The sequence below is a fragment of the Apteryx rowi genome, unplaced genomic scaffold (assembly GCF_003343035.1).
Source record: "Apteryx rowi isolate R43461 unplaced genomic scaffold, aptRow1 scaffold_591, whole genome shotgun sequence".
In the NCBI taxonomy this organism is placed as follows: Eukaryota; Metazoa; Chordata; class Aves; order Apterygiformes; family Apterygidae; genus Apteryx; species Apteryx rowi.
The window spans coordinates 335,843-348,171 of NW_020450862.1; the positions used below are offsets into that span (position 1 = coordinate 335,843).

Below are 12,329 nucleotides of genomic sequence, written 5' to 3' on the forward strand. Positions count from 1 at the left end.
GTGTTAAATCTCTCCCCTCCGTAGTATTTGGCTAAACAGGGAACTGAAAAGCAGTAAATTAATACATCATAAATTCAGGCCACTTATTATCCTAAAGCATATATAAATTCAGAGCTTTCCTCCAAGATCTCTTCTGAGCTAAGAAGCATTCTTTTTTATCATCTTTCCTGCTAATTGGAACGACTGTTGAACATGACTCAATGATAATTACCTTGAATTTCAATAAATTGTTTTAGCAGGGTAATAGAACAAAACAGAGCTGAATTCCTTTGGAGATTTTTCTAATCTCCAGTGTTACAACAGGAGATCCTCTTCAAATAAACTAACTTTAACCAAAATGCATTCCATGGGGATTGGAAATTTCATTGGATCAGGAATGAAAGACACTTTCAGCATGTGATTGCATCAGAGTAGCACATGCAAGAAAGTTATGGATGCTTGGCAACTCATTAGCAGACTACTGGAAAAAAGTTATTAACTACTGGGAGGAAAAGGTCCTCTAACCAAGGCTTCTTCCAGGGTGAGGTAGCTTCTACATTACCAGATCCAAACTAAGCCTGCAGCTGTTCATCAAGGACAAGAACTTCAGCAAACCTCTTCAGAGCTCCTGTAAGGTCACCAGACAAATGACATTTGTGATGGGAGACATCACAATTCATAAACGGAATAAACAAATGCACTGCTGGAGTGCCTATGCTTATGTGCATGCCTCAGTCAAAGGTCTAGTGGTTTCTTGTGTACATTTGCCAAATAACGGTGCTACTAGTCTGCGTATTTTCTAAGGACATGCTGCATATTTTTGTGTTCATTTATGTATGTGAATTTTATAATTACAATAGGTAAATTTTTAATATACATTGGTTGCAATACGTACTAATAGATGGTAGCTGATGGGTACAGCTGATCTGCTTCTCTGGACATTTTTAAAAGTTGTGCATATGCAGGCAAAAATCTGGATATAGCAGCTGTGATGCTAAGTGAATACAGTTTTCTGTATGGATTTCAGTATTCAAAGCTCAGTGGTTTAATCATAATATCATTTTTCTTCAGAAATATTTTGTTGGCATGCTGAGGTTAAATTTCAGATATTAGGGTCAAACATGCCTATGTTTTATGATGCAAACTATTATACAAGCAGTTAAAAGAAAAAACCTGCAAATGGTCCCCAGCGTTTGCTGCCTTAGATAAAAACTGTGCTCCTTGTAAATAGTTTGTCAGTAAAAGCAGATAAGTAGATACTGTTCCACAGAAAAATTGTATACTTTCACCACACAGGAAACCAGGTTGTCAGTCCATATTAACTTGGAGATCAAAAAACTACAGCAAGTAGCTAAACTTGGAAACCACTAATTAAATGGGAATAACAGGATACATTAATGCACTTCTTGCCACATGGGTTGATTATTTTGTACATTTTTGGCAACTAAAGAAAAATGCTATTTCTTCCAGATTTTAGGTAATAGGATCCTAGGAGAAATAAGCATTCATCATCAGGCCTGTGGGAACAGACCTCAACTTTAACCCTACAATGTATTAAAGGACTATTCTTTCTCTTTCTACAGTAACTAATTATTTAAAATTTTTTAAATTCCATCTCTATCAGTATGCACAATCCTCTTTTATATTCAATCTGTTACTGGAGTCTACATTTAATTCTTCTCAAATACATATAAGTGAACTATTTATTGCTTCAGCATTAGATATTATTCATTAGCTGAAGAATAAATATGACCATCTTGTAATATTTTTTATAATTTGTTATCTTTGCCTACTAATTCTTTCTTTAGATTTTTTTTAAAAACATGCTTTATTGACTTTAAAAGCTGTCTTTTGACGTATTCTTTCTGCATGTAAGTGATACTAAACATTTCAGTAATTCATGAGGTACAGCTTACAAATTGCCTTAAAATACTTATACAAGCAAAATATAAACATTTTATGCCAAAATCCTCTTCTCCCAGCATTTTCTTGGAAAGAGGTTAGGTGTGAAATAACTAAGATCTTTGATATTTTGCCATTTGAAATAATTTCTGTAGAACAAACTATCCAGACAAACTAAGAAATACCATTTCCCGTTGGATGATAAAATAAGAATCAGGGTTTTTCTGTTTCCGCCATGTCTCTCCCTAGCGCTGCGTGGACGTTGTGAGACGCACTGCACCCTATCTATAGTTATACATGAGAAGAAACAAAGCTGCGCCATAGCTCTCACTTCAGGGTTTTTTTCTTATTACCAAAGGCAACAATTGTATCCATTAGCAAGGTCAGTGGCTTGGAGAAACCTGGAAAATAGCAGCTACCAGAAACCCACTAGAATAATATCTCCAGCAGGTGATAGATTAGTTGGAACAAATTGGAACCATTGCACTTCAGCAATCCTGGTTTCTTTCAAGCTGTTTTAAAAATGTCGTCATTTTAATACACAGTATCAGCCCTGCGGAACAGTCCACAGCAGGTTAATTTGAATCATATGATGTATCGCTGCCCTCAGCTGACATGAGCTCCGTTCCATGTGTGAAGCCATAATAAATCCATTCCCAACCGAGGCAAATTCCCTGTGAGAAGGTGAACTAATCCAGGCCTCACACTGGCATGTTAGCCCTCTGTAATTGAAAGCAGGGCCACCTGTTCCCAGCACAGTTAGCCTATAGAGAGAAAATTAGCATTAGATCAGATACTTAATATATTGAAAAATCATTCATACTACTCACAAGTTCAGCTGTAGGCTGCTTAGCATGACATCATATATAAACCCCGGAATGTGCCCACTTGATCCCAGTTTAACAGTTTTGTTAACCATGGTGTTTGTTAACTTTGAAATGAGAATTTTTTGATTTAATGAGAGCTGACACGTGAGAAGGGGAACTAGCCAGGGTGCAGACTTTTCTAATTAACTCTGGGTCATTTGCAAAACTTTTGAGCTTTCTAGTAGTTTTTTTTCCCTTTGCTCTTTTACAAACAAGTTTTTAAAGCACTGACACTGTAGCCATGAAATGATATTTATTTGATTAAAAGGACAAACAGAAATATTCCAAACAGGTGTACCAGCCAGTAGGTATTGCTTTGTTAGTAACGCATTTACTGTCTGCAGTTTCAATGTAATAATGTGTAAAATTATCAAAGTATCTTTCTAAAAGCAGTATCTGAAATATTTAGAAATCCAAATCCCACTTGTTTTAAACGAATACTTAGATGCCTAAGTATTGAAAATGAAACTGGGTGCCTAAGCCAGATAGAAAATTTTGAAAGTATTTTCTTGGTATCTTTTGCCTTATATTGACATTCTTTTAAAACTTATTTCTAGTATTTGCTCAATTTTGTAAAACTTTTCTTTTTCCTTTCATATATGTCTTAATCAAGATGTACTGTTTGTCCGCTAAGCAGATAATGGAGAGTTACTATTTATGAGGGGTTTTTTGTTTCCACAAACTTGCTTCATGACATGGGACAATTTATTTCATCTCGCTGTGCTTCAGCTTTCCTAATTCTCTAACGAGACAGTTAATATTTCTTCAGTAAGGGTTTCCTTTCATGGTGACGCCTCCAAATACAGAAGGAGCCCCGCTGTAGTTTTTGGCCTAGCCACATAACCCTTGAGACACTTCTGGAAAGTATTTGGTAGTTGCACGGTTGCTTCATTTCAGTCAACATCCTATAAATAGTAGTAACCCACTATCTTTATTTAATGGTTCCATTGTTCTTCTAGACCTACAACAATTTCTTTTGGTTCAGTTGTGACCATTTTTAAAAAATAGTGTAATTACCTCACTGAGCCTTGTCTGAGTTCTCAAACCTAGCCAGTGTCTACCTAAAACCTGTTAATGTCTTGATGGCCCCTTTGCGTAATGGCAGTGGTGGAGCACATTGTGGAAGCATGAGTGGTTACCGCCGGGAGCTCCCCACGGGGCTCCTGCAGGGCTGCTGTTGGCCTTACCGGCCTTAGAGAGCTTTGTGGGTAGGGCTGCAGCGCCCGGACGCAGTAGGTAGGTAGAAATGCTGAGCGGTGACTACTGGCTTCTTCCCAGCTAATTGGCGCCTGTCTCACAGAAGCAGAGTACAAGATGGACTGCAGATGGCCTCTGCAGCCTTGTCTCGAGTTTCTGCCTTCTTTTCCCTTGATCCAAATCAGGAATGATGAATTAGAGGATAAAAACAATTAATTTGGATTCTTTTTGCTTTTCAATTTCTTTTAATTTGTCACTCTTTTGATGACTGACCAGGGACAATTGGGAACAGTATAACTAATCTTTGCTTTACATGTGTGTGTGCCTCTTTTTTTATAAGAAGTTTAATTCTAGCAATTCAGCCTCTTCCTTGTTACTAAGGGGCCACCCTGACTTCAAAGCAGAATCAGGGCTCAAGATTACCTTCACCTTCCTCAGATTTCCTCTGCTAGACTTCTTATATCTGGAAGGGTGGCTCCCAGAGAAAGGATATGACTGCTGGTAAAATGTTTCGTGCCTGTTGTCTGCTCCTCTCCTGTTTATTTCAGGCTGGGAAATTCAATCCTCCTAAGAGTTCTAGGCAAATATTAGTCTCTTTTATAGCATGACTATTTTGTYAAGAAAAAACTTAATATTTTACAGCCTTGCAAGGTGCTCTGGAAAGTTCCTGGAGTGGGGGGAGCAAGTCCTGTGTGCAACCAGAAGGAGGAAGATCTGGCCTTTCTCTTACTAGCTGTGAGAAATGAAAGATCTGTCGCAGACTGAGGGATATGAGAAGTCAACAGATTCTTGGAAAATACCACATTTTTTCTCTCATAGTTCAACTTTTCTCATAGTCTGTGAAAAGATCCTGGTCTTAGGAGAGCTTATAAATAATTTTCCTGAAGTTTGCTTTCTGATTTTTCAGATTAAGAGGATTTAGACTATGGTAAACTATAGTAGTTTATTAGTCATAGAAATAATAATCTGGTGTAAATTCAGTTATGGAATATCTTAGGATAAGCCCACTGACTTCATTAAGAGCTGGGATTGGCCTAAAGCAACTTGCTAGGAGCTCTGTTACCTTTGTGTTGTTTATTCATCCTCAGCTTACCAAATAAAAATTACCTTTGAATAATACCATTATCCTAAACTCACAGAATAAAGTTATACCTTCACAGTACAAATGTGAATGTTATAGAGAACAAGGGTAAAATACTCATAACACTGAAATTTTTTATCTGAAGTTGTAAGTAATAAAATGACAAAAGAAGAAATTCTTTCGGACAGGAATTTCAGTGTGCTGCTTATAGGTTTTCTTTTATAGATGTTATGATTTTGTTCAAACAGGCCATGTTGAATTCATTGGTTTTTTTGTAATAGATTTCAAAATACATAATAAATGTAAGTAATATGATGACTAATGGGTCAAGTGAAGTTGGAACATTTTAAATGAGAAAATAGCTGGAAACAGTTTTCAGGAAACTATTTCAGTTGATTTTCAGTCCCCCACAAGGTGTACATTAACATAAACTCCGTAGAATCGCCTCTGGGACCTGAATTCCCTCTCTGATTTCATTATTGCAATGTGATTCTTTTCCTTTCACTGTTAAGTCATCTCCTGGTGTGGTGGGAGCATATAATAAGTGTAATTTATTTATATTTATCTAATCTCCTTTTAACTCAATAGTTATTTCATCATTCTGTTTCCTAGTAGCTGTTCAGAAAGTTGTGAAGGGTAATTAGAAACTAGTAATTGACAGACATGGATTTACTTGGTGATATAAAGAGATGTAGTGAAGAAATAGACAGAACAATTCAAATTCTACATTCTAATAAAAAATACTGCTTTGATATCATCTAGTTCAGTTTGATTGAAACATAACCAGAAATAATTCACTTAACCTGTTTACAACTACAGGAATTTATTTGCTATTTATTTGCTGGCAATAAATACACCTGACAAAATTTGGTATTGCTCTTATGTCTTAAATGTAAAGCACTGGGGTATCACTGTAGTAGTGAGCCACTAGCAGGCAAACCAGAGAACTTACAGGGATCCAGTTGAGGAGTTGAAGGTGGCTTTAAACCACGTTTTGCCCTGTCCTAATTCTGATGTAATTTTGGACAATTCAAAGAGTTGTTTGAATGATGGTAACCTGTGTCTTCCTACTTGTGGGCAGCAGTTGTGTCCAGAGTCTATGCTGCATCAGCCAAAAAGACTGGTGGCCCTGGGTTTTGCACCCTGGGAGTTTTATTCCAGCTGCATCTAGGTGACCTTTTTACATGTAATATCTCTTTTTTGCCCATTTTGAATGATTGGGGAAGCTGCTGAACATCTATCTTCATCAGCTGCTATAAATAGCTCTTCATATTTCATCAGTTTTCTCTGTTTCTGTCCATCACTGAAATATGTCTTTCTTAGAGGCAATGTTAATGTTTCTTTTACAGTGCTAAGTTTAAAGTGTAAAACAGGACAAAGACTAAAAACATGTTGATTGCTCAATTGGATTTTTATTTTTTTAACATTTTTTTACTTAAAATGCCAAAGAATCTCATTGCATACTCTTTTCTCGGTTGTAAAAATAACCTATGTCATTATGAGATAGTTAAAATATTTGCAGTGGAAGTTCCAATGTTACATTTTCTGCAATTACGCTTCTGGCTACCACAGCTTTCTGTCGAGGCTGATTCACTGCATAATAAAAACCTAATACAAAGCTTTGTCAAGTTATCATTCATGACAGCATTTTTGCTGTGTGACACTGTTCAAGTGCACTGTTTCCAAACGAAAAACGGGGAAGCCATTTGCATTGCTCTGGGGTCTAGCGTTAATTTTTTTATTGCTTTCTTGGATGAGAGCAATGTTTGTGAAAGCAGGTGACCAGTGGCACTGGTTAGAGACTGGCCCAACAGGACAGGTGCTGAGCAAGGTCCCCTCTGAGCTTCCCCGGGGCCCCGCAGTCTTCTCTGCCCTGGCCTGAGAAAGCCCAAGGCACAACTATTGCTCCGGTGTTCATCTCCTCTTCAGGTCTTTCTCAGTCAAATTACTCTCTGGCTTTATCTTGACACCTGTCCTATCAACTTACACCTAAGCGTTTTTGTTTGGAGGGGTTTGGGTATTTTCTTCTCATCTGGGCTGCTCTACCATAGGAAAGCAGTAACAGTAAAATACACCTTTGACAAACAAGYTAGGCATGGAAAAGCTGTCACACCAGTCAATAAGGGGCCTTTCCTCATATTTACTAACCTACATGCTTAATTATTTGTCAAAACTAAAATTTATTTTATTTTAGTCCTTTATTGCCACTTCAAAATTAATTCCATAAGGCACATTTTTCAAAAGTGTCTCAGTGGTTCAGGAACCCAAATCCTAGAGTGAGTTGGATTTCAAGCTCAGGTCATTTTCAAAATGCTGCTCACTTGTTGTTTTTTAAAATGTTTAATTGGAATAGCTTTCTCTTGGATTGGGTGTCATAAGTAAATGAATATAATAGTGTCACATGAGTCTACTTTCTTTGTAGCTCTCTTTTCCTCCAGTGAAAGGGAGGAGAGGACCAATGATTTATGTAAAAAGACAGGCAAGTTTTTGGATATTTTTTAGTGCCAAGAACAGTGGAGAGATTACTATTGGGATTTTTAAAAGCATTCGGACCTTTCTTTTCCCCTTGGTTTTAATTAAAAAGTAACTATGTAAATATTTTGAAAAAGCTTCCAAGTTAGTCATATGTGGCTTTGGATGCCTCAAAATCTTGCCCTTTTCTTATGTCCAGCTTTCTAGCTCTAATATTTGTCTTTCTATTAGGCCCAGGTGTCAGCTAGTGTTTGCCACAATCTTTAGTTCAGCGAGGAAGGCTTTAACACAAGAAAAAGCGTTTTTAAAAAACTATTAATTAAAATTGTAAGTTATAATTGAAATAGTTTTTCGATCTTAAATTTCTRTTAGCTGTAGCCGGTGAAGTACTACTGACCCTTTTCTAAGAAGGTTATCATTGTTTTTTCATTCAGATGTAACAGAAATCCTAAATGGCCCTTACAAGTTTCTCTTATCTTTGTAGAAAAAGTACTAGTTTAAAATGTAGAGACTAATCTATTAAGGTACCTAAGCATCTAACTGAAATTTAGACCGCCAGATATTTTTGAGAGTCAGAAAAGTGCTTTACCATGTGCCTGAGACTCTCTGAAGTCAGTATAAGCCTATGCTTAAGAGCAGCTTGAAGGCTCTGCTCCTGCAGCCCTTAGCATGGTGGCAAAAAGTTCCAATTAACCTAAAGAGTGGAAGAATCAAGTTCATCGGTTTGCATCAACATTAAGAGTAGAAAATGATCCTGGATAACTTAAAACTAGGCCCTAATTTTGATGAAATATTTGTTAATCAGTGTAAACCCTTCAACAAGCCGTGTTTCCAGTATGTATTTATAGTGAAACTGGAAACTGAGCAGTGCTCTTTTCCTTGAACCTTTAACACAGCTTGGATGTATGCACAGAATTTTAGTCATATTTTGTTCGGTTCTTGGTTGGGGGAAATAAAACAGCAAGCTTTTCCTCCTGCCCATTACTGAGTGAAAACTGAATTTGAAATGAAATAATTAAAAAACTGTAAGTTTAAGCTGGATTCCTGTAATGAAGCATAATGTACTGACAGAGAGGTAGATAGCAGCACAGAAATAAGTTTCAGCTATCATAAAATCCTATTTTCCCTGTGAAATAATCTTGGTAATCACATCACCACTACTAAAAATATCACTTTTATCAATGTCATTCATGCTATTTGAAATTTCTAAAAATTCTGTGAGATTTTCAGAAGTCTGTGAAGTACCAAAATCATTTACTAAAGGGGAGAAGAACATAATTTTTAAAATATTAGGTTATTTCAGTCTCCCTGAAAACAAACAAATCTAACCATACCTCAGTTTTTGTTTGCTCCTTTTTTCACATTTAAGCATGAAAATGCATTGAAAAATTCTACATCTGAGCTTTGTCAAAAACAAAAGAATATACATGTTATTCACTCATTTAAACATGTTGAAAATGTTCGCTATTGGCATTGGAGTTTAGTCAAATAGTTCTACTGTATGTAAAACTCAAGAGAATGTGAAGTATATTTTCGTTGTGATACATAAGGACTCATGCATTTACCCTCCTACACACTCAGACCAAGCATATGTCTTTCAGAAAGCCGTGGCGATCCCTGGAAAGAAAGAAGGAAATAAGATTGAGATTGTGTCATTTTCCTCCCTTAAAATTGCAAATAATGAAGATTGCTTATAGTGCTTTTCATAAGATTTTAAATCAGACTTATTAATAAAAACATTGCCTTGTTATATTTTACCATTGATTCAATCACTTCAATGAAACATATAATAGAAATATTATCTTCTCTAAATGCCTAATATTTTTCCATTAAATGAGTGATTGCAGTATAACTGCTAATATTTTTCTCTCCCTTTCTTTCCTACAGCTGATGTAAATGTGGATGTATCAAAGCCTTTGAAGGCAAATCTCAGTTTTGTCAAACTTGATCAAATAAACCAGTTTTTGAAGAAAATCGTAAACACAAATGATTATGAACCCAGCAAGGAGGCTGCTAACTCAGCTGGTATTATTGCAAACCAGGATGTCGCCTCAACAACCAAACACTCCAGTACAAGGGATTTGCTACCTGCGGCAGATGCTAGTGGTGCGCAGAACACTCCGGTGCAAGAGAACTTGTGGAGAGCTCTTTCCTGCTTCCAGAAAATTTCCATTCACACTGTTCAAATGGTTGTTTCTATGGAAACCATCCCGCATCCAAGTAAACCTTGTTTGCTAGTCTCTTTATCAAACCTCAGTGGAAGCCTGAATATCAAAAGTGGACATAAAACTGCAGGTAAGAGCTTTTGAAAATTAGAAGTGCTACTGATTTGTTCAAATAGAGGTATACTAACCATTTTAAAGCGTGGGGAATTTAGGGAAGCGCCTCTAGCTATGATAGTAAATCCACTGCAGAAAATAGCAAATCCATGATARACTCGATTGCCGAGTTTCCCTTTCAGTGAGGCAGTAGCAAAGGGTGCGTACTTTTGTGGTTAATATCCCCTACCTTGTAATTACTAATGTACTGACATAATTCTAGATGGAATAGTGGTTACAAGAATGACTATTCTTATATTCTGATAATGCAGCATATACTTCACAGGACAAAATTTTGTAACTCAGTAACTATGTTTTATCATTATGACCCTAAATTTCTTTAAAAAATAAAAAAAGAAAATTGTTTGGAGACTGGACATATGCTACTGTGTAGTTATCGGTTCATACCATTATTTTACTCCAGGCCCATGAAGGGTTCAATTTTAACATGCTTCCTCTGCACAGCTGAGAGTCACACAGAGAAATGAGAGTTCCACTCTCAACAACTACTTTCATTACTGCAAAAATGTGATAAATTTTACACCTTGGGTAGAATTAGCAGAACACCAAATAGGTTTCTTTAAGATGGAGAAATTTTGAATAACTCCATAAAGAGTTTGGCTAGTATTTTAATAAAATTAATAAGATGGTACATTTGCATAATTTGGAGATGAGCCAGACCTAGGTGGTTGGGAGACTAGTTTGAGAGAGAAAGAAAATGGTCTATAGCTGAGAGGTGCAAGTTCTAGGCCAAGCTAGGTGATGGTTTATTTCTTTTTCATCAGAAATATGTCTCCTCAGGCCAGCAAGTCTCAGTGCTGCTTTATTGTTTTAAAAGCTAAAAATGAAAAATTTAAGGTTCATAGGACATGAAAGCCTATGAAAGTGCTGGAGCCTGAAACTCTTGATTTATCCATAAATAAATAGCAGTACAGACAGGAACAGTGACTCCATTCCCACGCTTTTCCAGTCGTATCTCAATCTTAGCGTAGAAAGAACTGCAACTGAGTAAAGGGCCTTTTTAATATCCCTTAAATAGTTCTCGTTTTCTTTGTGTGTTATAATCCCCTTTCTTTCCTTGACTTCCCCTCTACCAYTCGTACATTATCCCTCCTATGGTACGTTACAGTGTCCACAGCAAGCTTCAATATATCAAAGCGGAGCCTGTTCCGGCACCGTACGATAAAGCAGTCTGGCAAAGGCAGCAGCGTGGACCGCTGCCCTGGAGTTTTCATCCTCCCCGGAGGAGGACTCACCTTGCCACGCATGTGAAGCCGCAGAAGCCTTCTGCTGCAAAGTTCCTAATTCTGGCAGTGCGCGGAAACAGCTTTATTTTTCATGTCACAAGCTCTATGTGAATCTTCAGTATGTTTGTAGGCTGGCAAGCACTATTAAATAAAGCCATACTGATGCCAAATCTAGTCAGAATGGAAGTTAGTTATTTAATATAAAGAACTTGTGTAACCAGACAATAAATAAACATCAGCAGACTCTTTTCACATTTTCTCCAATTAAAGTTGCCTATCTTTCTGCTTCATAAAAACAAAAACATATGCACACAAGGTGCTGAATGCTAGTGTGGCTGTACAAGAAATCATTTTAAGTTTCAAGAAGTATGAAAGACGCATCCACAAAACCAATTGAAACTGTATCAGAAATCCTCTTAATAAATTGTTTGTTTGTTTTTTTAAGTTATTAATAGATAGAAACCAAAGTGGAAAATAGAACTTTAGGAAGAAAGATAAATTACTCTGTGCAGGGAATTTGTATTATATTCTTGTGTTACAAATACTTAAAAGAAAAAGAATGTCACWGTTACTAACTAAATTTATTTTTTTATTGCAAAGAAATTATGCAAATTAACTGAATTAAAAAATATATAGTAGCTGTGTCCCAGTCAGATTGTTGGGAGCAAGGAATATTTAAATATGTCAGTTCTTCACTATTACTCTTTTTTAAAAAAGTTTTATAGATATACCTTTTGAGCTGAACAGGGTTAATGTCAGATTTTTTTATAGTATGAAACTAATATGCGAATACTTCACTGTGTCTTTGATTTTACAGTCATATAACTATTGTGACCATCTGCAGCAGCTGCATTTTACGAATTATTTGCTGAACCAAACTAAGCACAATGACAAAAGTAGTCATCTCAGATGTACTGTTAAAACAGAGAAAGGAAAAGGAGCATTGCTTGCCTTTTGTACAGTATGGCCATCTGCTGTACAGATGTTATTATATAGAATGACTTCAGATACAATAATTGTAGAAAATTTTCATTAAAACCTCARCAATTTGCACTTGTTTACTTGAATCTGCATAACTCCCCAGTGAGACAACACAATACGCTTGGGGTTTCTTTGGTTCTCACTAGCTTTCTCTTTGATCCTTTTTGATGTGCTGACTTTAATAAACATAGTTAAAAACACTGTTCAAAAACATCATGGAAAAAACTACAAAGGAACAATTATAGCAGTAGAAACTACTCTAATCCCTTACTTACGCAAGCTATTT

At 36.4% G+C, this 12,329-nt stretch overlaps 1 protein-coding gene across 12 annotated transcripts in view; it reads left to right on the forward strand.

Moving 5' to 3' along the window:
- The window catches only part of VPS13B (vacuolar protein sorting 13 homolog B), a 438,137-nt gene that overhangs the window by 330,717 nt on the left and 95,091 nt on the right, over positions 1-12,329 (forward strand). For 11 of the 12 annotated variants that reach the window (XM_026082771.1, XM_026082768.1, XM_026082772.1 and 8 more), the window contains one exon: positions 9,385-9,792. In XM_026082771.1, coding sequence (XP_025938556.1) covers positions 9,385-9,792 — 408 coding nt within the window. Of the gene's footprint in view, positions 1-9,384; positions 9,793-11,879; positions 11,903-12,329 lie in introns of those variants that run through there. The other variant, XM_026082780.1, reaches the window with a different exon arrangement.